This window comes from Taudactylus pleione, unplaced genomic scaffold (assembly GCF_031769625.1).
Source record: "Taudactylus pleione unplaced genomic scaffold, aTauple2 ptg000314l, whole genome shotgun sequence".
NCBI classification, from domain to species: Eukaryota; Metazoa; Chordata; class Amphibia; order Anura; family Myobatrachidae; genus Taudactylus; species Taudactylus pleione.
Window position 1 is genome coordinate 6,760,318 of NW_028284715.1, and position 24,007 is coordinate 6,784,324.

The window sequence follows — 24,007 nt, forward strand, 5'->3', positions numbered from 1 at the left end:
CTGTCCTTTATCTCAGCTCTCTTGCCTAGCCTCACATCCTCTGTCTGCTTACAATCTGCGTTATTTTTCACATTCTGCACACTTTAGAACCCCACTTTTATTTCTCCCTATAACAATCTTGTTAATCTGCATACATATTGATACACTGTTCTTTGATACGTCACTGTTTTCTTACTTGCATTCCTACAAATCTCTTGCACTCATATCTCATTTAAATTTCCAAATTTCTTTCCTCTTGTTTACTTATAAACACCATGACAAGGTTTTCGTCAACTCCCTCCTTCCCTCTGTCTCTACCTAATCCTCTGTTCTGCCCCCTGCTTCCACCTTTATCCTTTCCCCCTTATCTCTTCCACCTCCTCCTCCCCTTCTCCCCCCTCCTCTGTCTGCCTACTCTTCACTCCTCACCCATTACTCCACTTTCTTCCTGTTCTACCCCCCCTCTGTCCTACTACCCCACCACCAAACCCTCCTCCTACACTCCTCTCCCTGTCACTTCACCCCACTGCCATCCACATCTCCCTCCCTGCCCACCTCCTATTGGTTCCCTTTCCAGCTCAGGTGCCCGCACCATCACTAAACTCTATTCATATCGGTCCCCCAAATTAATCTCACCTCCACGTTACAGCAACCCGGACAATCTCATTCACATCTCCCCCACAAATGCTATCTCTCTATCCTGTGCCCTCTGGAACGCCAGGTCAGTCTGTAATAAACTGGTCCCCACCCATGACCTTTTTATCTCCAACTCTCTGAATCTCCTAGCCATCACTGAAACTTGGATCTCACCCTCTGACACCACTTCTCCTGCTGCTCTATCCTCTGGGGGCTTTGCCTTCTCCCACACCCCCCGGCCTGGGGGTCGCCATGGTGGTGGAGTTGGGGTCCTTCTATCCACCAGTTACTCATACCAGCTAATACCCTCTGAACCATCCCTTACATTCCCCACATTTGAGGTTCATGCTATACGACTCTTCCAACCAGTAAACCTCAGAGTAGCTGTCATTTACCGTCCCCCTGGCTCTCCCTCCAAATTCCTTGACAACTTCGCTTCCTGGCTCCCTCACTTTCTCTCCTCAGATCTTCCCTCCATTATCCTAGGTGATTTTAATATTCCTATTGACATTCCCACAGAATCCTCTGCAGCTAAACTCCTTACCCTCACCTCTTCATTTGGTCTCGCCCAATGGACCTCCTCACCCTCCCATGTGAGTGGGCACTCACTTGACCTGGTCTTTACGCACCGTTGTGATATTTCTGATTACTCCAATTGCCCATTCCCCCTCTCTGACCATCACCTTCTCTCTTTTAACCTATCCCTCTCTCCTTGCCCTCCTCTAACTCCTAAGGCTACCATTACTAAGCGTAATATTGAGGCTATTGACACTGTTGCTTTTTCCTCCCTGCTGGACTCTCTTCTCTCCCCTATCATTTCTCTCTCCTGTCCTGAACAAGCTACTTCCCTGTACAATTCCTCCCTTGCTTCTGCTCTTGATTCTGTTGCTCCAGCAATAACCACTCACCCTCGCAGATCCACACCACAACCCTGGCATTCCAAATGCACCAGATACCTACAAAAGTGTTCAAGAATTGCGGAGCGTCAGTGGAGAAAGTCACGCTCTAAGGCTGACTTCCTCCATTTCAAATTTATTCTCTCCTCCTACAGTGCTTCCCTGTCTCTCTCCAAACAAACATATTTCAAGAACCTCATCTCCTCCCAGTCCTCAAACCCCCGGCGTCTCTTTGCCACTTTCAACTCCCTACTCTGCCCTTCCCCTCCTTGCCTTCCCTCCTCGCTCTCTGCCCTCGACTTTGCCACCTACTTTACATCTAAAATTGACTCCATACGTGAGGACATCATATCCCATCAGACCCTCAGCACTCCTCTCCCTCCTTGCCCTTACCACCCCTCCCCTTCTGTCTCACCAACTCTGACATCCTTCTCCCCTGCTTCTGGAGAGGAAGTCTTGGCCCTCATCCGGTCCTCCCCTCCTTCCACCTCCCCTCTTGACCCTATCCCTTCCCGTCTCCTCTCCCACTTGTCTCCTTCTGCCTGTTCCCATCTGGCTCACCTCCTTAATCTTTCCCTATCATCTGGCACTGTCCCTTCTGCATTCAAACATGCTCTTGTCTCCCCCATTCTTAAAAAACCTACCCTTGATCCTAACATACTTTCAAACTATCGACCCATCTCTCTTCTCCCTTTTGCTTCCAAACTCCTTGAGCGTATTGTCTACAACCGCCTTACCACCTTTCTTTCCTCCCACTCCCTCCTTGACTCATTTCAATCTGGCTTCCGATCTCTCCACTCCACGGAAACTGCCCTCACGAAAGTCAGCAACGACCTCCTTGCTGCCAAATCCAAGGGTCACTACTCTCTGCTCATTCTCCTTGACCTCTCTGCTGCATTTGACACTGTAGACCACCCTCTCCTCCTGCAAATCCTTTACTCTCTCGGTTTACGTGAAACTGCCCTCTCCTGGCTTTCCTCCTACCTCTCTGATCGTTCCTTCGCTGTGTCCTCTCATGACTCCTCTTCCCCTCCACTTCCACTAAAGGTAGGAGTTCCCCAAGGTTCTGTTCTTGGACCTCTCCTTTTCTCCCTATATACATCCTCTTTAGGTGAACTCATTAACTCCTTTGACCTCCAATATCATCTCTATGCAGATGATACTCAAATTTACCTTTCCACCCCTGAGCTCACCCCTGAGCTCCTTACCCGTATCTCCAACTGTCTCTCTGCTGTCTCTTCGTGGATGTCCCAGCGCTTTCTTAAACTTAACATGTCTAAGACTGAGCTGATCATCTTCCCACCCTCTTCCACTACATCACTTTCCACAATTTCGTTATCTATTGATGGCACAACTATCTCCTCTAGCCCCAAAGTGCGCTGTCTTGGAGTTATCCTAGACTCCTCCCTCTCCTTTAAACCGCACATTCAGCACATCTCGCAGTCCTGCCGTTTTCACCTAAAAAATATCTCCAGGATTAGACCCTTCCTCACCCAGGATGCCACTAAAACCCTCATCCACTCACTGGTCATATCCAGATTGGACTACTGTAACCTTCTCCTAGCTGGCCTCCCAGTCTCTCACCTCTCTCCACTACAATCTGTTCTCAATGCTGCTGCTCGGCTCATCTTCCTCTCCAGACGTTCTATATCTGCTTCCCCTCTCCTTCAAGCCCTACACTGGCTCCCCTTCCCCTTCAGATGCCAATTCAAGGTTCTTACATTCACCTACAAAGCCCTCACCAAATCCTCTCCCGCATACATTTCTGACCTTCTCTCCCTTCACACTCCCACCCGCCCACTTCGCTCAACTAATGCATGCCGCCTCTCTTGCCAACTGATTACTTCCTCCCACTCCCGCATCCGAGATTTTGCCCGTGCTGCTCCCTACCTTTGGAATGCTCTCCCTCTCCCTATCAGACTCTCCACCTCTCTACAAATCTTCAAACGGGCTCTCAAGACCCACTACTTCATCAAGGCCTTCCAGCACTCCTCCTAACCCACCTCATGCTCTTTCCTTCCTATCTTCCCCTTCTGTGTCACGCCTGTCTGTCTGCCCCTCCCCTTAGAATGTAAGCTCTCATGAGCAGGGACCTCTTCCCTCATGTGCTTCTCTTTACATTTTCTTCTACTCTCTACTCCCCATTAGGGCACCTAACACGGGACCGCCAACTCCCGGCAGCTTATTGTGAGTGCTTTAATCACTATTTCAGCAATGTATATAAGTTGTGTCCCTGTCCTGCACTGTAATGTACTGTAAGTTACTTGTTTCTTGTTCACTTATTAGTTCTATGTACTATGTAAGGCGCTGCGGAACACTTGTGGCGCCATATAAATAAAGGATAATAATAATAATAATAATAATAAGACCAAATTTGAATAGGTTCAGCCTCTTTTTCAGTTGAAGCCCCTCCCTCCCTACCCAAAACCGTGTGTTTGTCTATCTTTTGTTTGTCTTTACTAAACATTATTAAAAAAGTGGGCGGGAAAGCGCTACTAACCAGCGGCCACATGTGGTGTAAGCGGTCGTTGTCCCTTTGAATGACGGTGAGTGGGTCCTACCTATGTGGGTTGGACAATTGGGCGCTTTCTTTGTGGAAGCGTCCGGACTGTGCCAAAGTAAGGGGCGGTGAGACTTGCACAGCGCAGGTTACGCATATTGAAAGTGGGGGGGGGGCGTTTTAGTCGTCCCCCACTTTTTGTGGTAAGAGGTTTTTGGCTGGAGCTGGGTTGGGGTGGCGCCTTCTTTTGCCACCCTCTTCTATTAATTAAATTTGCAATTAATAAATTCATTCATTCTGATTCGATCCAAGCAGTTGTTGTCAGTGTCGTTATTTCTTTTTAGAAGTTAAGCTTAGCATAAGAGGTTAAATTGTTTTTCACAATAAATGAATGGACGCCTTAGGGCTGGAAAACCAGGAAATCAGTCTCTTTGATTCTGGAAATCCCTCCCTCACTTCTTTGGTTTTTGTATTTTGTTATGCATGTTGTGGCAGAAAGAACGGTAGTGTGCTGTTTATTTGTTATTAAGTTAGATGGGTGCGCTCTCCTTATTCAGATATAGAACAATTCGTCCCTACAGGGAAATGACACAGCCCGTCCGGGCTTTGCTGGAGAGTTGAACACCAACGAGTGATGTGTTTGGTCTGCATGTGTTTGTTGGAGTGTTCGTTCTTTGTTGTCCGCCACCATACCAACTTTAAGTTTATAACACTTAATTTAAATTGGCAATACCTAATTCAATGATTAATTCAATATTATTTAATAATTAATAACTTTATTGCAAAATAAAATTGACCTTATTTTTGCCTTCACTGTATGTAGTACAAAGGTGCACTATGTAACATGGCTGCCCTCACTGTATGTAGTACAAAGGTGCACTATGTAACATGGCTGCCCTCACTGTATGTAGTACAAATGTGTACTATGTAACATGACTGCCTTCACTGTATGTAGTACAAAGGTGCACTATGTAACATGGCTGCCCTCACTGTATGTAGTACAAATGTGCACTATGTAACATGACTGCCCTCACTGTATGTACTACAAAGGTGCACTATGTAACATGGCTGCCCTCACTGTATGTACTACAAAGGTGCACTATGTAACATGACTGCCTTCACTGTATGTAGTAAAAATGCGCACTATGTTACTTGACTGCCTTCACTGTATGTAGTACAAATGTGCACTATGTAACATGGCTGCCCTCACTGTATGTAGTACAAAGGTGCACTATGTAACATGGCTGCCCTCACTGTATGTAGCACGAAGGTGCACTATTTAACATGGCTGCCATAACTGTATGTAGTACAAAGGTGCACTAAGGCCGGGATGTACTAAAGGAAAGATGCTGTAAAAACCCCGTTTTTAGGGCTTTTACTGCATTTCAATATGTACTAAGCAATGGCTGCACTTTTATCGGTGCAGAGGGTAACGCTAGAAAATCCTGGCGTTACCCTATAGAAGCCTATGGGCTTATTACCACACCCCGCTCCTGACGCTTCGCCCCCGTTGCCCAGCGCTGGCCCCCACTCACCTGTTCTCCATGGTCACCGGCCGTCGCTAATCCTGGGTCCTCCACCTCCTCCTCCTCCTAATCTTCTTCAGGGTGCAGGGAGGAGGAGCCCGGGGCTTCCTGCACAGGTGACCAGCAGGAAGCTCCCGTGGCTCGGAGGGGGCGGGGTCCCACGGAGACCCCGTCACCCAGCGTCGGCTGCTTCGCAAGGGTCAACTCTTATCGTAAGAGCTGCTCTTTACGTTACTAATCGTATATGTTAGTACATATGCGATTAGTAAGGTTGCGGTGACTGGCGGAATGGTCACCACAACCTTAGTACATCCCAGCCTATGTAACATGGCTGCCCTCACTGTATGTAGTGCAAAGTTACATTATGTAACATGGCTGCTTTCACTGTATGTAGAGCTAAGGTGCACTATGTAACATGGCTGTCCTCACTGTATATAGTACAAAGGTGCACTATGTAACATGGCTGCCTTCACTGTATGTAGTACAAAGGTGCACTATGTAACATGGCTGCCTTCACTGTATGTAGTACAAAGGTGCACTATGTAATATGGCTGCCTTCACTGTATGTAGTACAAAGGTGCACTATGTAACATGACTGCCTTCACTGTATGTAGTACATAGGTGCACTATATAACATGGCTGCCCTCACTGTATGTAGTACAAAGGTGCACTATGTAACATGGTTGCCCTCACTGTATGTAGTGCAAAGGTACATTATGTAACATGGCTGCCCTCACTGAACATAATAGATGGCTACACTATGTAACATGGCTGCCTCCACTATATGTAGTAAATGGATACACTATGTAACATGGCTGCCATAATGGTATGTAGTAGATGGGGACAGTCTAACAAGGCTGTCCCCACTGTATGTAGAAGACTGGTACAGTATGTAACATGGCTGCTTCCACTGTATGTAGTAGACTGGTACACTAAGTAACATGGCTGCCTCCAATGTGTGTAGTAGACTGGTACACTATGTAACATGGCTGCCACCACTGTATGTAGTAGATGGGTACACTATGTAACATGGCTTCCTCCTCTGTATGTAGTAGATGTGTACACTATGTAACATGGCTGCCTCCACTGTATGTAGATGAGTACACTATGTAACATAGCTGTCTCCACTGTATGTAGTAGATAGGTACACTATGTAACATAGCTGTCTCCACTGTATGTAGTAATTTGGTACAGTATGTAACATGGCTGTCTCCACTGTATGTAGTAGATAGGTACACTATGTAACATATCTGTCTCCACTGTATGTAGTAATTTGGTACAGTATGTAACATGGCTGTCTCCACTGTATGTAGTAGATGGGTACACTATGTAACACGGCTGCTTCCTCTGTATTAGTAGATGGGTACACTATGTAATACGGCTGCTTCCTCTGTAGTAGTAGATGGGTACACTATGTAATATGGCTTCCTCCTCTGTATGTAGTAGACGGGTACACTATGTAACATGGCTGCCTCCTCTGTATGTAGTAGACGGGTACACTATGTAACATGGCTGCCTCCTCTGTATGTAGTAGTTGGCTATACTATGTAACATGGCTGCCTCCACTGTATGTAGTAGATGGCTATACTATGTAACATGGCTTCCTCCTCTGTATGTAGTAGACGGGTACACTATGTAACATGGCTACCTCCTCTGTATGTAGTAAACGGGTACACTATGTAACATGGCTGCCTACACTGTATCTAGTAGACGGGCACACTATGCAACATGGCTGCCTCCTCTGTATGTAGTAGACGGGTACACTATGTAACATGGCTGCCTCCTCTGTATGTTGTGGACGGGTACACTATGTAACATGGCTGTCTCCACTGTATGTAGTAGATGGGTACACTATGTAACATGGCTGCCTCCTCTGTATGTAGTGGACGGGTACACTATGTAACATGGCTGCCTCCACTGTATGTAGTAGACAGGTACACTATGTAACATGGCTGCCTCCTCTGTATGTAGTAGACAGGTACACTATGTAACATGGCTGCCTCCTCTGTATGTAGTAGACAGGTACACCATGTAACATGGCTGCCTCCACTGTATGTAGTAGACAGGTACACCATGTAACATGGCTGCCTCCTCTGTATGTAGTAGACAGGTACACTATGTAACATGGCTGCCTCCTCTGTATGTAGTAGACAGGTACACTATGTAACATGGCTGCCTCCTCTGTATGTAGTGGACGGGTACACTATGTAACATGGCTGCCTCCTCTGTATGTAGTGGACAGGTACACTATGTAACATGGCTGCCTCCTCTGTATGTAGTGGACGGGTACACTATGTAACATGGATGCCTCCGCTGTATGTAGTGGACGGGTACACTATGTAACATGGCTGCCTCCACTGTATGTAGTAGACAGGTACACTATGTAACATGGCTGCCTCCTCTGTATGTAGTGGACAGGTACACTATGTAACATGGCTGCCTCCTCTGTATGTAGTGGACGGGTACACTATGTAACATGACTGCCTCCTCTGTATGTTGTAGACAGGTACACCATGTAACATGGCTGCCTCCACTGTATGTAGTAGACAGGTACACTATGTAACATGGCTGCCTCCTCTGTATGTAGTAGACAGGTACACCATGTAACATGGCTGCCTCCTCTGTATGTAGTAGATGGGTACACTATGTAAAATGGCTGCCTCCACTGTATGTAGTAGACAGGTACACTATGTAACATGGCTTCCTCCACTGGATTAATCAGGATGACTACTTTGACATTTTTTTCTGCCAACCCCTTAGCGCTATTAGTGTGATGCGTTTGCTACGGCCTTAAGTGTCTTTCTTTTCTAATTGCATTTGTGAATCCAAAGTAAAAGGAACGAATAGCAATACAATTCTAAGCAGGTAATTGATCTACAGGCACTTTACACACAGGGTACTAACCTGTAGTATGTACAAATGCTACAACGGATGTAAGTAATCTATGCAAAGCAGCTTACTTACTTATCGGTCTCCTTCTCATTGTGCTGCTTTGGCTGTGGCTGTAGAACGTTATTAACCAGTTCAGTGATCCCACTAAAGGGAAACCACCTGTTTGAATAAGCAAATAATGCAACTTTACAACCATAAGAACAAGCCACAGACCCAACATGTTGTCTTCCCCCATCACTACAGACAGGCAGAAAAAGCTAGCAGCCAGTGAGAGAATGGCAGCTGCAGCACTCAGCCAGCAAAAGAGGGAAAAATAAACATATAGAGGTCTTACATAGAAAACGAGTCCACAAGCAGGCAGGAAGAAAACTACATCCAACTAATGTGGATGGGGTAAGAAAGCTGCGTGGAGCCGTCTTACAAGCCAATCAGAAAGCACATGACACACTGGATGCAGCCTATGAGGTATCTGGGTCACCTAACACCAGAAAAAGTTGCAAAAAAAAAAAAGCGAAACACAGCAAAACAAAGAAAAGTCAAACAAAATAAAAATCAAGCCTACTGCACCCGTGAAGGTGGTTACTTACTGTGACAGTTGGGGTTTTTGTTCTTCTTTCACCCTAAAAAGATAAGTTTGCACAGCTGAGTGCAACATACAGGAAATATCCCACTAAGACGAAACAGCGGCCTGCTTTATTTTATCAACATCAATATGCAAGTGTGGAAATATTCAAAAATGCAGAAAAAAAAAAAGGAAAGAAAGAAAAAAGTAGCAAATAACAAGTATTGGTAAAAATAAAGAATTGAAATAAATAAATATATAAATAAATAAAGCAGTTTTATTTTGATGTGTTTTGGTTTTGCCTTGTCTAAACAACAGAGTCGTGCGGGTATTGGGAATAGTGATTCCTATTACCAGCATTATTTTTAAGGACTCGTTAATCAACAAGTTTCATCATACACAACGAGTTTTTAAAGTCTTTGCGTATGATAATGGTGCTCCAGCCAATTAACCTTCCAACTGTCATCCGTTTGAAAAATGACAGTTGGCAGCTGATTGGCTGGAGCACCATTTATTATACGCAAAACATTTTAAAACTCGTTGTGTATGATAAAACTTGTTGATAAATGGGCCCCTTAGAGTGATTTGCTCATGTATTTTAACTTAATCAGAATGAGAAACTAGCCAGTGGAATAACTAAACTCTATGGGGCTTTTGTAGAGTCGGACACAAATGCACCATGTGGCCTTTTTATCCGTAAATTACACTTTTTTCGGTACTTGTGTACTTTACGGACCCATTGCAGAAAGAACCCAACTGTCCTACTCTCATTATTATTATCAATCATGGTAATGTCTAAATCCCCTTCACGGATGGGACCATGACGTCATCAGACAGTGTCCAGCGTCATTGCCTACCATCCAAGTGGGCATAGAGGGGGAATACAACCTTGTGGCGATCGTAGCGAGCCACCGAGCCCAAAGCATGGCGAGCGCAGCAAGCCCGCGAGGGGACAACTTTCTTCTTTAGATGGGGACAACTTTCGGTACTTGTGTACGTAAAGTACACAAGTACCATTTAAAACATTCATTGTGTTTTCTCTGCAATGAGTCCGTAAAGTGCACAAGTACCCTTTTTTCTGATACCGTGCATGTGCACTAAATAGATTTACACCGTGGCTGAGATGGATTTGGATGCTGGAGACTTCTTGCATGAAGGGGGTGGGAGGTGGCACGTAGACTCGGCCAAAGTGTAAGAAGAGCCTGGTCGTGTAAAATGCATCACATGTTGACTACTAAACAGACAGGTGAAGAGGTGGATCACTAGCGGGTGCTGTTCCCCTGGTGCAAAATACATAATGATGGGGAAAAAAAAACAAGCCTTGCAAACTGTGCCTTTTTATCTGAACACATTTGCAGTTGTGGGTTTAAGATAAATTCCATCCAACTCCCGATATATGCACATGTCATTTCAGAGACTAAGGGGGCTATTTACAGTGTTAGGAGACAGAGTGAAAAGTGATAAGGTGCCAGCCAATCAGCTCCCAACTGTCATTTTTTAAACACAGCCTTTGAGATGGCAGTTAGGAGCTGATTGGCTGGCACCTTATCACTTTTCACTCTGTCTCCTAACACTGCTTAGTAAATAGACCCCCAACTGTTTCAGATGTCCTAGATTGGGAATCCTAACTGATAGCTTCCAAACTGGGATGAATTAGCTGTTATCCAAAAAATCTCCCGTTAAACTATATAACAAACACTGATATAAAGGGAGTTACAGGCTACAAATTAAGAATAAATAGCAGTATGAGGAATTCAAGTGTGTAGCGCGCCGGCGGCCACTAGATGGCACCCGACGGAGCAATTCAATTGTTGCTACTTTCGGGGGGCATACAACCGCCGCTGCTGACATCACAGCCTCCAACTGTATCATTTTAGCTGGTAGAGTACTGTTTTTTTACAGTCTGTACAGGCAAACAGCACTGTAACGGTTTGTACCGGGTTCCGAATTTCTTAGCAGCGCTGCAGGGACACGGACACCCGCAACGCTGCTCAGTGACACTGACATGCGGCTCCCTTTCCCCCGTCCTTCTGTGCAGGCTCTGTGTGTAGTGAGGCAGCTGGCGCCTGGCTATTTACTGTTAGTGTGCACTGTGAAGTTTATCTCTATATATCACTGGGGGCAGGGTGCCAGCCGGCGCTGGCTTACTGTTGCTATGTAACACTACAGCCCCCAGTGATATATAGATATATAGAGATGAACTTCAACGTGCACACTAATGCTGACCCACCGACCTATCCGACGATTGGTAAGTGAATAGACACTCACCAATTCGTCTGCCGAATGTGCCGTGCTTGACAGCTCAAATGGGCAGGTGATTTAAGTTGCCCGCCCAGTTGAGCTGTCAATCACCGCCGGGTACCGCAGCATGTGTACGGGCAATTGGCGGGTCGCTCGTGCACATCAGCAGATGACTACGTTCACAGACATATACCCTGTACACATCCGGCGATGCACTATAGCTATATCGCCCGTTCAATGGAACGGGCGATATATCTATCCGTGTGTACCCAGCTTAACAGTATAATAGTAACCAGCCACGGCCGGTTGCCTACAGCCCCCAGTGTATAGTCCCCCGTGACCACGCCCCCTTCATCTGTGGCCATGCCCCCTGTACTGGGTTTTTTTTTTTTTGTCAGTGTGACATTTTGGAGGGTATGTGACATTACTTGCACCCCAGACGCTGGCGCTGACATTTCTGATCGCTGCCGAGCAGAAATGACCGAAAAAGTGACCCGTTTGAGCGCTCAAACTGAACTTTTTGCGGGTGCGACAATGTCCCGTTATTTTGACGGGCTGCTAACTAGTATATTATACTATTAGCCTTCTGATTTTACAAAACCAGCAAGATTTCAGTGAGACTGCTGCTGTCGTTCATTTACTGCGTAATCAGTACATGTAGGCCGCTGAGACCTTTGCATCTTACAACCACATTACTAACACAGATAACAGCAACAATCTATGACAGTCTATTGCAAACTCATTCAATGCCATTAAAACTTACACACAGTAGTATGTACAAACAGATATGTCTTTTTAATTCAGATATGCACATTATTCCCAATTAGCTAGGCAGAGATGATTGTGGGGGAGTAGCACTGAGAAGGCACTCTGAATTTTACCCTCACTTTAAAGAAAACAAATAGATGTTGACACCATAGTGTGAGACATATACTAATTGCTCTGCTTGGGGAAGGTTGCGTCTCTTTAAGATTATGAGCTACGGGGAGCTGGGAGCGCCTCCCTATTTTCAGGAGCCTCCAGGCCATTCCGGGAAAGTAGGCAAGTATGTTTCTGAGAGTCAGTGTAGGACTGGCCAGATAGGGAAGACTTTGACATAATTGGCTGACTTAACAAATATTGCAATAACTTGGGGCTCATATTCCCTGAATTTAAATGAAAGACAGTTTTCACTATGTGACAAAAACACTGGGGAACTTGTTGATGGGGATATATTTCCCGGGTTCTAAGTTTCTGTCTGGAAAAAAATTAGCTAGTTAGCATCCATGATTACCAGACCACCTGTGAGAGGCTGATAAAAGGTTTGTCCGTTTCTCTGGCCAGTCTCTCAGTGCCTGGGGAGCAGGTTAGGGGCCTACTGGGAGACACTGTTACCGTTTAGAGTAAATGCTGTGCTAAGTTGCTCTTTTGTGTGTTGGACACTAGGTCAGTCCATCCGAGAAAGGCAATTATATGTTTAGGATTTATATTTATGATTTTGTGGTTCAATAGGCTCTGTCCATTACTTCCCTCTCTGACAAATTCAGATCAGGTAGGGAATGTCCTGGGTTGGTAGGCACCAGATAACACCCGTCAGGTTTTTAATACTATGGAGCACTGTGAACGTACTAAGGATCCTCTGTTAATTCCCTCCTAAGACGCGGAGAAGACCTTTGACAGGCTACACTTAGACATTTTGGGTTTTATGGTAAGATTTGGATTCTATATCTGCATTATACTCAGCTCCATCTGCCAGGTTATTTGTTAACGGATGTCTTTCGTCATGTTTCAATATCACCAATGGTACTCGGCAAGGGTGTCCGCTCTCCCCTTTAATTTTTGCACTGGCAATTGAGCCTCTGGCTGAGAAGATTAGGACTGCGGAGAATGTACGGGACCCTAAAGTGGGAGATACTAGTCATAAGAAATGTTAGTTTGCGGATTATATTTTGCTTTGTTTGTTCCACCTGCAAGATTCTTTTCCTGCTCTTCATTGTATTTTAGAGGCCTATTCCAAAGTTTCCTTTTATAAACTTAACACCAATAAATCTGAATCCTTACCCTTAAAAATCTCTAGCGTTATATTGGAGTCACTTAAGGTGTCTTCTAAATATGCCTGGCAATCCTGCTCGCTTAAATATTTAGGTGTCCATTTAGCCAGGGATAGAGATATTATTTAATGTAATTACAACCTTCTCCTTAAAGCGTTTGAAGGTTTCACAAAGGACTGGATTTCTCATGAGGTCTCTTGGCTGGGCAGGATAGCTGTATTTAAAATATACCGCTGCCAAAACGTTACAATTCCTAGGCTTCCTAATGGTGCGTACACACGGTAGATCAGTCAGCGATAACGATATCACTGACTGATCGTCCTGCACCTTCCCGGAGTGCTGGATGATCGATATCGATCATCCAGCACACCACCAACGACGGCCAGTGACCCTCCCTTTAATAACCAGGTCGATATAGTTATCATTCATATCGTGCATTTTAATCGTCCTATGTGTACGCACCATAAGTCTTTGTACAGATTTTATAAAGTTATTACTAATTATGTTTGGAAGGGAGGCAAACCAAGGATTGCGAGGGGTACTCTGTCACTATCTAAATTAGATGGTGGCTTAGCCTTTCCTAATTTAGAGAAATATCAATATTCCGGTCTATTGAGCCAGGCAAGAGATTGGTTTGAGAGGGACACACCTAATCCATGGGTCCTAGCTATTGGAGAAAGACATGGTGAAACCATTTGTCCTCCCCGATGTATTGTGGTTGCCTGTTTCTGTAAAACCTCTAGGTAACATGCTTACGAGATCAGCCCAATCTACCATATTAGCGTGGCATACTTTTGTGTCAGCTGGTAAAGAAATAACTCTGCCAGCACCAGCCCTGTCACTACCTTGTATAGCTGACTTAATTGGGTATCTGCAGCTAAACTCTTGGGTTAGGCGTGGGATCAGTTCTTTAAGGGATATTATGTCTGATATACTGGGGACCTTCGGAGTAAGTATAATATCCCCAATCAGGATTTGTATAAATATCTCCAGGTGCGTCACTGGATTCAAAGTTTCTTCCCTTCCTTAACATTACACCTGTCTCTGCCAGAATATATTTTAAGGCGTTTTCAGTCTTCTAATCATAAATTGGCCATAACGTGGTGGTATAATTTGCAAATAATGGAAGGAAAATCCAATAAATTAGCTTGTCACAGGAAATGGGAGGAGGATCTTTCTAGGACACTTGAGGAGGGGGGCTGGGAGGTTATTTTCCGTATTTGTTTTAAGATGTCCCGATGTATTAATCACTCGGAAATGTTTATTAAGTTAATCCACCGAGTGTACTTTACCCCTGAAAGACAACATAAAATATGGCCCACTATCTCTAAATATTGTTGGAGGAATTGTGGTTGGGTGGGAAGTATTTTTCATGGTTTTTTGGTCATGTCCCCATCTAAGATCAGTGTTGTCTGAAATTTTTGTCATGATTGGTAAAATCAAGGGAGTAAATGTAAATGTACCGGTGGATCCTTTAATTACCTTGTTTCATTTTTACCCTGGTAATTTGACGCTGGGAGATAGATATGTTATGGGTCACATCCCCATAGCTACTAAGGCTGCTATTACGCAGCTTTGGAAATGCGTCACAGCACCAAGTCTCATTGCTATTGAGCATAAGGTTCTAAAGCAGTGTGATTTTGAGACTGCGGATTGTAAATATTCCACTTCTGCTTTGTCTCCTCATATGAAGTGGTTCCGGTGGAATGAGTTTAGGGAAGAGCAGGGTCGCTCCTCCAGCCAGAGCAGGAATATTGATATTGACCTTACTATCCCTCAATCCCCTACTTCTGGTGTTTAGTCTTATTGTATTTCTATTTTAAATTCAGTTTTATGCTGTATTAAATTGTAATACTGTATATGTTGTGTATAGGATTTTTGTCCTGTATATTTTTGTACACCCATTTCTTCTTTTTATGTTCTCCCCCTTTTTCTATTTTCTTTACCCTTTTATATTATTTGAAAAATTCAATAAAAATGTAATGAAAAAAAAAAAAAAAGTAACTGTTTAAACTACCCTTGTGTATCTATATCTCACGCCGGAGATATCCAATCTCTTTATGCTTAGACTCCAGGGGCGTATTTATAATGGGTGCAAGGTGTGCGGGGCACACAGGCCCATGGGTCCAGGGGGGGCCAGCACCGCACATCCTGCACCCATAAAACTTACCTCTCCGGAGTCCCTCGTCGGTTCTGGTGTCTGCGCCTGTAAAAATGGCTGGAAAATGGCCGCCGTGACCATTTTCCCGTCGTTTGCGCATGCACAGTAAAGGGAAAATGGCCACCGCGGTCATTTTGCAAGTGACCTGTGCATGCGCTATAGACTCTGGGCACACACTGCTTAGTGCGCAGCCGGACGGAGAGGAGGGGGCCCGTGTACGGAGACTGAACATGGCCCCCCTCCTCTCTAGAAACGCTCCTGTTAGACTCTGTTATCAATGTGCTGCACAGTTGTCTTGTTCTGGTGGTGATGCTTACACATGTGTACACACATTGCCTATCAAGGAGCATGTTAAAAAAAACAAATGCAACAGGTTGATTGATGGAAACCTCATTGCAGAATTGGAACCAAAAGTCACATCAAGTTATCAGATTTGTTTGCTCTAGCATATAACCATACTTAGCTACCTCTTGAATGGTCTAGAGCAGGGGCAAAACTAGCGGAGGTGCACTGGAGACCATCACATTAAAGAGACCCGCAGTAGGCGGCATTACAATGAATCAGAGGGACTCATATACCTCCCACTGCTGTGCCATTGCCTGTACCAAAGAATTGGCCTACATGACTTAGGATAAGGGGGAACCCTTCAAGTTGGCGATGGCGCTGCAGCTGTCAGACTCTCTCTGGCTGTACTTTGTGCACTGAATGCCGGGAGGAAGGACAGGAGTCGCCTGTGTGTGGAGTCTGGACTCACTGGAGGCACAGTAGGAGCATTACCACCGTAGCCACCAACAGCAATCCAGGCCAGCTGCCAGCATAGTGAAGTATAGTATGTTGTGAGACTAAAAAATGTAAATCATGATAAGAGATACATCCCCAACATGATTGGACACACTAGATCACATGACCATGCATTATTTCCCAACGACCGCACACTGCACGCCTGATCTACTTCCCGCTGTCATCAAAACCCCATCACAAAGCCACAGCTGTATCACTCCACAAGTGTAAAGAATAACATCTCTCACAGAGACACTGCTCATAGAAAAGCAGCCCAGCACCTCCTCACTGACAGAAATACACATTTCTGATAGAAAAAAATAAAAAAATTTCAAAATTACTACATAACTCAAATGGCCTGACACCAATCCTCACCAAAGAAGATTGGTACAGCGGTAATCTATTCAAAGAACTGGAATAGGAATTACCTGAGCAGCCACTTCAGAATTTAGCCAGCAAACAGTGAGTAGACACGCCAGCCCTGACCCTGAAGAAGCATTAAGCACTTCCTGCCAGTACAATTCACTGTTCAACACATGATTTATTTACTAAAATGAACCACTCTTAAAGTTACAGTAGTCATTAATGTTCAACTGTTTAAACAGCCTATTCTGAATGTTCAAATGTTTTATTCACTTACACTGTTATCCAGTTACATATTTATTCATTACAAATAATTCAAATTAAACAGCCTATTCTGAGCTATTTTTTTCTCCTATTCTGTATCTGTTTTACCATACATCAGGGGTCTTCAACCTTTAAGACAGTGTGGGCCACATAAAAAAATTCAATGAAGCTTGAGGGCCACTAAGCTATACCCCACACAGTAGCACAATCTCGATTCACCCGATTCACATTACACCACATAGTAGTGTCCCTTATTCATGTATGACACACAGCAGTGCACATTATACACAATGCCCACAGTAGTAGTGCCCCTAATACACATAATGCCCACAGTAGTAGTGCCCCTAATACACATAATGCCCACAGTAGCAGTGCCCCTTACAGGGTTGGACTGGCCCACAGGGGTACAGGGGAATCCCCAGGTGGGCCCCACTGCCTGAGGACCCACCCCCTCCTTTAGGAATCAGGTTCAAGACTGTTCACTTGAACTATGCATTATACATATGTTGCATTATACTGCACAGTACTATGGTGTATTTTCAACAATGCATTGCTGTTATTAATATGTTACATTATCATGCATGCACCAGCAGTATTTACTATATGTACATTTTTAAGGGGCCCAGACCATGCACTCTCTAATGGTTAGCCAAGCCTCTTTGGAGGCTGGCCACATCCCGTCTGGAGGCTGGCCACACCCTTAAATATGGGCCCCTATCACTGCATTCCCCTGGTGGGCCCTTCATTCCCCAATCCGACACTGGGCCCTTATACAATGCCCACAGCAGTAGTGCCCCTTACACATAATGCCCACAGCAGTAGTGCCCTTTATGCAATGCCCACTGTAGTAGTGCCCCTTATGCAATGCCCTCAGTAGTGGTAGTGCCCCTAATCCAGTGCCCACAGTGGTAATGCTCCTTATGCATTGCCCCCAGTAGTGGTGCCACCTATTCAGTGCCCCAGTAGTGGTGCCCCTTATGCAGTGCCCTCTATGCAATGCCTCCATTAGTAGTGCCCCCTGTACTAAAGCCCCCAGTAGTAGTGCCCCCAATAGTAATGCCCACTAGTAGTAGTGCCCCCAGTAATAATGCTCCCTGAGTTATGCCCCATAGCAGTAGTGCCCCCAGTTGTGAAGCCGTGTACACGAAAAAAAAAACAAAAACGTATACTTACCTTAAGCTACTGAATCCGGTCCGCTAGGCTGCTCCTCTGAACGATGGGAGAGACTGCAGGAGCCGGAAGCCAGAGCTCAGGAGTGAGCTTCAGTCTCAGGCTGCCACTGGCGCTGCAGGGAGGGAGCCATGCACCCGCTGGTATCAAAATCTCAGCGGGCGCCCGGCAAATGGAGCCTGTCTGCGGGCCACAGAGAACAGCTCCACGGTGCCCCAGTCGGCAGGCTATGGGTTGACGATCCCTGCCCTAAAGTATCAACACGTAGAACTATTTTGTCACAACAGGGGTCATTTTATAAGATAGATATACCACTCTTGGTTGTGTGGTCACGCTCTAATAAAAGCACGACTTGGGTGGCATAGCAGAGCAGCGGGTGTGCAGAGGGAGAACAGATGCCGTCACTAATGCTGTCTGAAGTATATGGCGCATACTAATGCTGTCTGTGTTATATGGCGGTCACTACTGCTGTATGTATCATATGGGTGGTCACTAATGCTGTCTGTAGTATTTGGCGGTCACTAATGCTGTCTGTAGTATTTGGCGGTCACTAATGCTGTCTGTAGTATTTGGCGGTCACTAATGCTGTCTGTAGTATTTGGCGGTCACTAATGCTGTCTGTACTATATGTCATAGTATGGGCTCCATTTACTAACGAGTTTCTGCTGAAGTGTTATTTACAGTTTTCGATCACTGTGCTTTCCGCATTTTTGTTACTTGTATTTAACAATGATGCACTCGCCGGCGAGTGCTAGTGTAAATAAACAGGCAGCGCTGACGAATGAAGTTGTTTGTTTTTTTCCTGAAATCAGCGCATGCGCTGTGTGTCTTCCTTTCCTTGCACACGCGCAGTCTCTCTTCCCAGACCTGATTCCACCATTACAGCTAAGGTAAGGATATTTTTCTCTGTCTTATCTGTTTTTTTTTTTTTTGTAAAGCTTTTTTTTAATGTTTTCTTTGTCTTCACCGGGGAATGTGCTTGTACACCCGGCCACCCAACTAGCGGAACGTACTCTGGGGGAGCCTGCAGGGATGAGGTGGACAGCCATGCACGGGAATCTCAGGCATGCAGCAGGTAGGGGTCTGGGGGCAGCCCCTTGCACCCGTCGGCAGCAGCAGGCGGGACATGACAGCAGGCGGTTTAGCGGGCTCAGGGCTCCGTACACACACTGGATGTGTGCATACTTCTACTCTGCGGTTGCTTTAGGTGACGAGCCCCTTTTGAAAGCAGCACGCTCCAATATGCCTTCCACCTTTCCTCCCACTTTCATCCCCCCCATCAGTCCCAGGTCCGGTGCTTGTCGTGTGTCACTGTGGCCAATGAGGGTTTCCCATGCTGGCAGTCAATGAGAACATAAATAATACCATACCTCCCAAATTTTCGGTTCCATGAAGAGGGACAGTAACAAATACCGCTCGTCGTTAAAAACCGACACCAACACATTTCTTAGGCACATATGCAAATTAAATAGCGCTGCATTACAGCAGCCCTATCTACAATGATAAATAGCATCAGCTAAAAATAACATTCAAAACAAGTTTAGAATAGCTGATACTCGTTAGTAAATGGAGCTCTTAATATGTAGTAGATACATATACAATGTAGTATATGGCGGCCACTAACGCTGTCTATAGTATATGGGAGTAGATGTATTATAGCGGCACTTAGGACCTCATTCAGAGGCGGTCGCACGGACCGATTTGTCGTAGCGAGCGATGTTTTTTTCAACTGCGCATGCGTGTACATGGCAGTGGCGTGCGCAAGCCTGTCTTCCCGACCGCAATCCTCTTGCTCGCTAGTCACTACGAGGTCGTAGCTATGATTGACATTTCGTGCCGTTTGTGGGTGGTTACAGGGGAAGGTGCCTGTGAACGGGGGTGTGGTGGTGCGCACGCAGGCGTGGTTGACCTTAAAAAGGGTGTTTTAAGGGCGTGCATGTATTACTGAGCGAGTCATCACATACGTCATCTCGTTGCAATAACGACGCTACTGCTCGCAGAGCTAAGGGTAGCCCAGGGTCTACCTTAAGCATTGCGAGTGCTGGCGATGGTTTCTGCCATAACCGATGTGTGTAGGCAATTAACAATGTAACAGGTGTTAATCGCGCTGACGTAGGTTGCCGCCTGCGACCGACTCTGAATTAGGCCATAGCGATAGGAGGTGTGCTTTCATTGTTGTGGGTGTCTCAGGGCTTACGATGTGCGTTGCGACTGAGCGCTCGCATATTCTCGATCACTTTGGATGCGACCTATCACTCCCGTGCGACCACCTCTGAATGAGGTCCTTAATGTAGAAGCACTACCAATGAGATGTATAAACATCTCATCAGCCTGAGCGGGGGAGCGATAACTCCCCCCTCTGGCGCTCCCCGCTAGAGACCGCAGCACATTAGCCTAGTGCTGATGCGCTGTGTCTCAGTCCCGGCTGGCTCCGCTGAGCATGCAAAGGATCTCGCAATTATCGCAAGATCCACACGTGCAGCCTGGAGCTGGCAGCCGCCGCAGCTGGGACAGCGCTGTCCCTGCTGTGGGGATAGGGCAGGCTGTAGCTATTGATAGCGACAGCTACAGCGGGCCGAACGGTCAGGCGATCTTACATGGCCCAGACTATAGGCGCTGCTATCTTAGATAGCAGTGCCAATAATGACAGGGGCACATAGCGCCCCTGTCATTTACCGCCAACCCCCCGATCATACATCGTGTAGAAGCGGTAACCACTTCTGAGCTTCTTACATCTCCCCCAGGGTGTAGCATATATGTAGTGCATTCATGTACAATTTAGTATGTGGCGGTCATTAACACTGTCTGTAGTATATGGCATAGTATATATATAGTATATTCATATATAATGTAGTATATGGCAGTCACTAACGCTCTATATAGTATATATGTAGTATATTTATGTACAATTTAGTATATGGCAGTTGCTAATGTTGTCTGTAGTATATGGTGTAGTATATATGTAGTATATTCATGTACAGTGTAGTATATGGCAGTCACTAGCGCTTTATATAATATATGGTGTAGTATATATATATGCCGTATATTTATGTACACTTTAGTATATGACGATCATTAACGCTGTCTGTAGTATATGGCATAGTATATATGTAGTTAATTCATATACAATGTAGTATATGGCAGTAAGTAATGCTGTCTGTAGTTTATGGTGTAGTATATAGGGGCGCCGAGAGGGGGGGGAGCGGGTACAGATTACCGGGGCCTGGGCTTCCTGAGGGGCCCGGCAGGGGCCCGGTTCCAGCGCCGCTCCCCCTCCCTCACAGCAGCCCAACACACGCCGTGTGCTGAGCTGCAGTGGAGGCTGCTCGTGGCTGCTGAGCAGCAGCCACAGCAGTCCCCTATGCCTGTGGGGGGGAGCGATCACACTGATCGCGCCCCCCCTGGCTTTGAGCAGGGTTGAGGGGGCCCAGAGCACCCCCCTCCCCAGCGCGCAACGCCGCTTTGCGGAGCTGCAAATCTTTTTTTTCCGGGAAAGGGGCGTGGCCACGCCTCCCACTATTAGGCCACGCCCCCTATTACCCCGGCCCGCCGCGGCTCTCTAGTATATTCATGTACAATGCAAGATAGTCTTCACTCAAATCAGCATTAACCTGATTTGTTTGAAAACTATTTAGCATTGTATATATATAATACCATATACCTCCCAACTCTTTGGTTCCATGAAGAGGGACAGTTCGCATGCCATAGGCGCGCACGTCCGAAAAAGGTGGGGCTTCTTGGGGAAAGGGACGGAGCCACGGTAAATGGGGCGGAGCCTCACGGCTCCCACAGTTTACGTCACTATGGGGGCGTGCCCAGCACTCTCCGAGATGCTGAGTGGCCCCCACTCTCTCCATACACTGGTGAATAGATGACGGCATCAGTTCTCCTTCTGCTTGCTCTCCCCAACTTCCCGCAGGTCCCAGAAAAACATGACTGTCCAGCCGAATGCGGGACAGTTGGGAGGTATGTAATACTGATGCAGTGTGTATTGCGAGGCCATGCCCCCTCCCCGCCTTTGGCGCACGAAAAGAGCCTCTAATTTGGGGTTTAGGATTGGGGTCCCAAAGCATATTATTGCACCTGGGCCCACCACTCACTACTTCTGCCACTGGTCCGGACAGCAAGTGTGGCAGGTATGTTGATGTGACTCCCGTCATCACATGCATGCAACCCGCTGCAAAAGGCAGCGATAATCTGCATTGTGCAGCACATCCCCACCCCACCCACATCACTTGGCATTCTGGGAGAGCATTAAAATGTCTGATGATATGTTATTACAGATTGGTGTCTTTATTTAGTTATATGTATTGTTTCAGCTTATTAGTGTGAAGGTTAGAGCAGGGGTGGCCAGACTTTTGCACACTGATTGTTATTGGATGCTGCTAACACCTGCTGGACGGGCCAACGTGATTGACTGGTTGAGTGTCTGCGGCCGTCAAGTCCATGGCGATTAATGCTTTGGCCACCCCAGGGTTAGAGGGTCACTCTAGTAGCACTTGAAGGGTATCAGGTTGGCCATCACTGCTTTAATGCATACAAAGATTCAATGTATCTATTCTATAGTAACTTCTGTATTATGTTTTGTTTTTTCTCATTAAGTTGGTGAATGCAGAACCCGAGCACCAAATTCACTGCCAAATTAAAGAGTAAATATGTAGCAGAGAGTAAATAGTTAAAAGCAATGTCAATTTTTCCCAGTGATGATATAATGATAGCTGAGTAAATAATATAACAACAAATGGTCATAAAACATTTAAGTTCATAAACAAATATCCGATTCCTAACCTACATATTGTCTTTCTCGGCCAAACAATAGGCTTTTGTAGGGTTTATTTGCTAACCTACCACCCGTCTATTTGAAGCTGACAATGTCATTGCGAGATGGACATATCGTCCACTTTAGATGACAAAGGCTCCGGAATAATCCACAAAATCAACTCACATTACAGCGTTTGATTTCCCTGCTTCCAAAATTAGCTCCATGCTCTGATTCTATATTTAAAAGCAGCGAAGTGAAAGTAGGGATTGATTGCCGTTTTCTGGTCTAGCCAAATTTGGCAGAGCTCTAGTTTAAATTTGGAAGTATATTTATATGGTGTGAAAGCACTGATATTCTAGCTGTAAGTGACAAACAGAGCATCTAGTGCGCTGAGACAACCCATTCCTCTCCATCTGCACAAGTACGAGGTCCATGACAGCTGACGAGACACCGCTACCCACCCCTGATGTAGCTGTCTGTGTGGAACGCCCCCTAGAGATGCAGTCTATTTAAAGCATCTCCAGATAAAATTTGCTGCTCACAGAGGTGTAAAGATACATGCTGGTAACAAGCAACATCATGGGGGAGGAAGGGGGGGATTCAATTAAATGTGAGTTTGAGAATGCGAGTTCGTTCCATGAAACTCGCACACTTTGCACTAATGCACGCACCTGAGAAACACGCAATGCAAATAGAAATGTCAATTTGTGATACTCACGGCGAAAAGTGAGAGAAGAGCATGAAAAAGTGGGGAGACCATCCTGCCCCACATCATTACACCTCCACATACCTGACCCACATCATTTACACCTCCACATACCTGTTCCACATCATTGACACCTCCACATACCTGTCCCACATCATTTACACCTCCACATACCTGTCCCACATCATTTACACCTCCACATACCTGTCCCACATCATTACACCTCCACATACCTGTCCCACATCATTTACACCTCCACATACCTGTCCCACATCATTACACCTCCACATACCTGTCCCACATCATTACACCTCCACATACCTGTCCCACATCATTACACCTCCACATACCTGTCCCACATCATTTACACCTCCACATACCTGTCCCACATCATTACACCTCCACATACCTGTCCCACATCATTTACACTTCCACATACCTGTCCCACATCATTACACCTCCACATACCTGTCCCACATCATTACACCTCCACATACCTGTCCCACATCATTTACACCTCCACATACCTGTCCCACATC

The 24,007-nt window shown here is 45.7% G+C and overlaps 1 protein-coding gene across 11 annotated transcripts in view; it reads right to left on the reverse strand.

Annotated features, from left to right (window-relative positions):
* Positions 1-24,007, reverse strand: part of RIMS2 (regulating synaptic membrane exocytosis 2) — an 801,312-nt gene that overhangs the window by 700,426 nt on the left and 76,879 nt on the right. For all 11 annotated transcript variants that reach the window (XM_088442657.1, XM_088442652.1, XM_088442648.1 and 8 more), the window contains exons 2-3: positions 9,017-9,049; positions 8,502-8,588 (exon numbers count right to left, since the gene is read on the reverse strand). In XM_088442657.1, the coding sequence (XP_088298783.1) occupies positions 8,502-8,588; positions 9,017-9,049 (120 nt within the window). The remainder of the gene's footprint in view (positions 1-8,501; positions 8,589-9,016; positions 9,050-24,007) is intronic.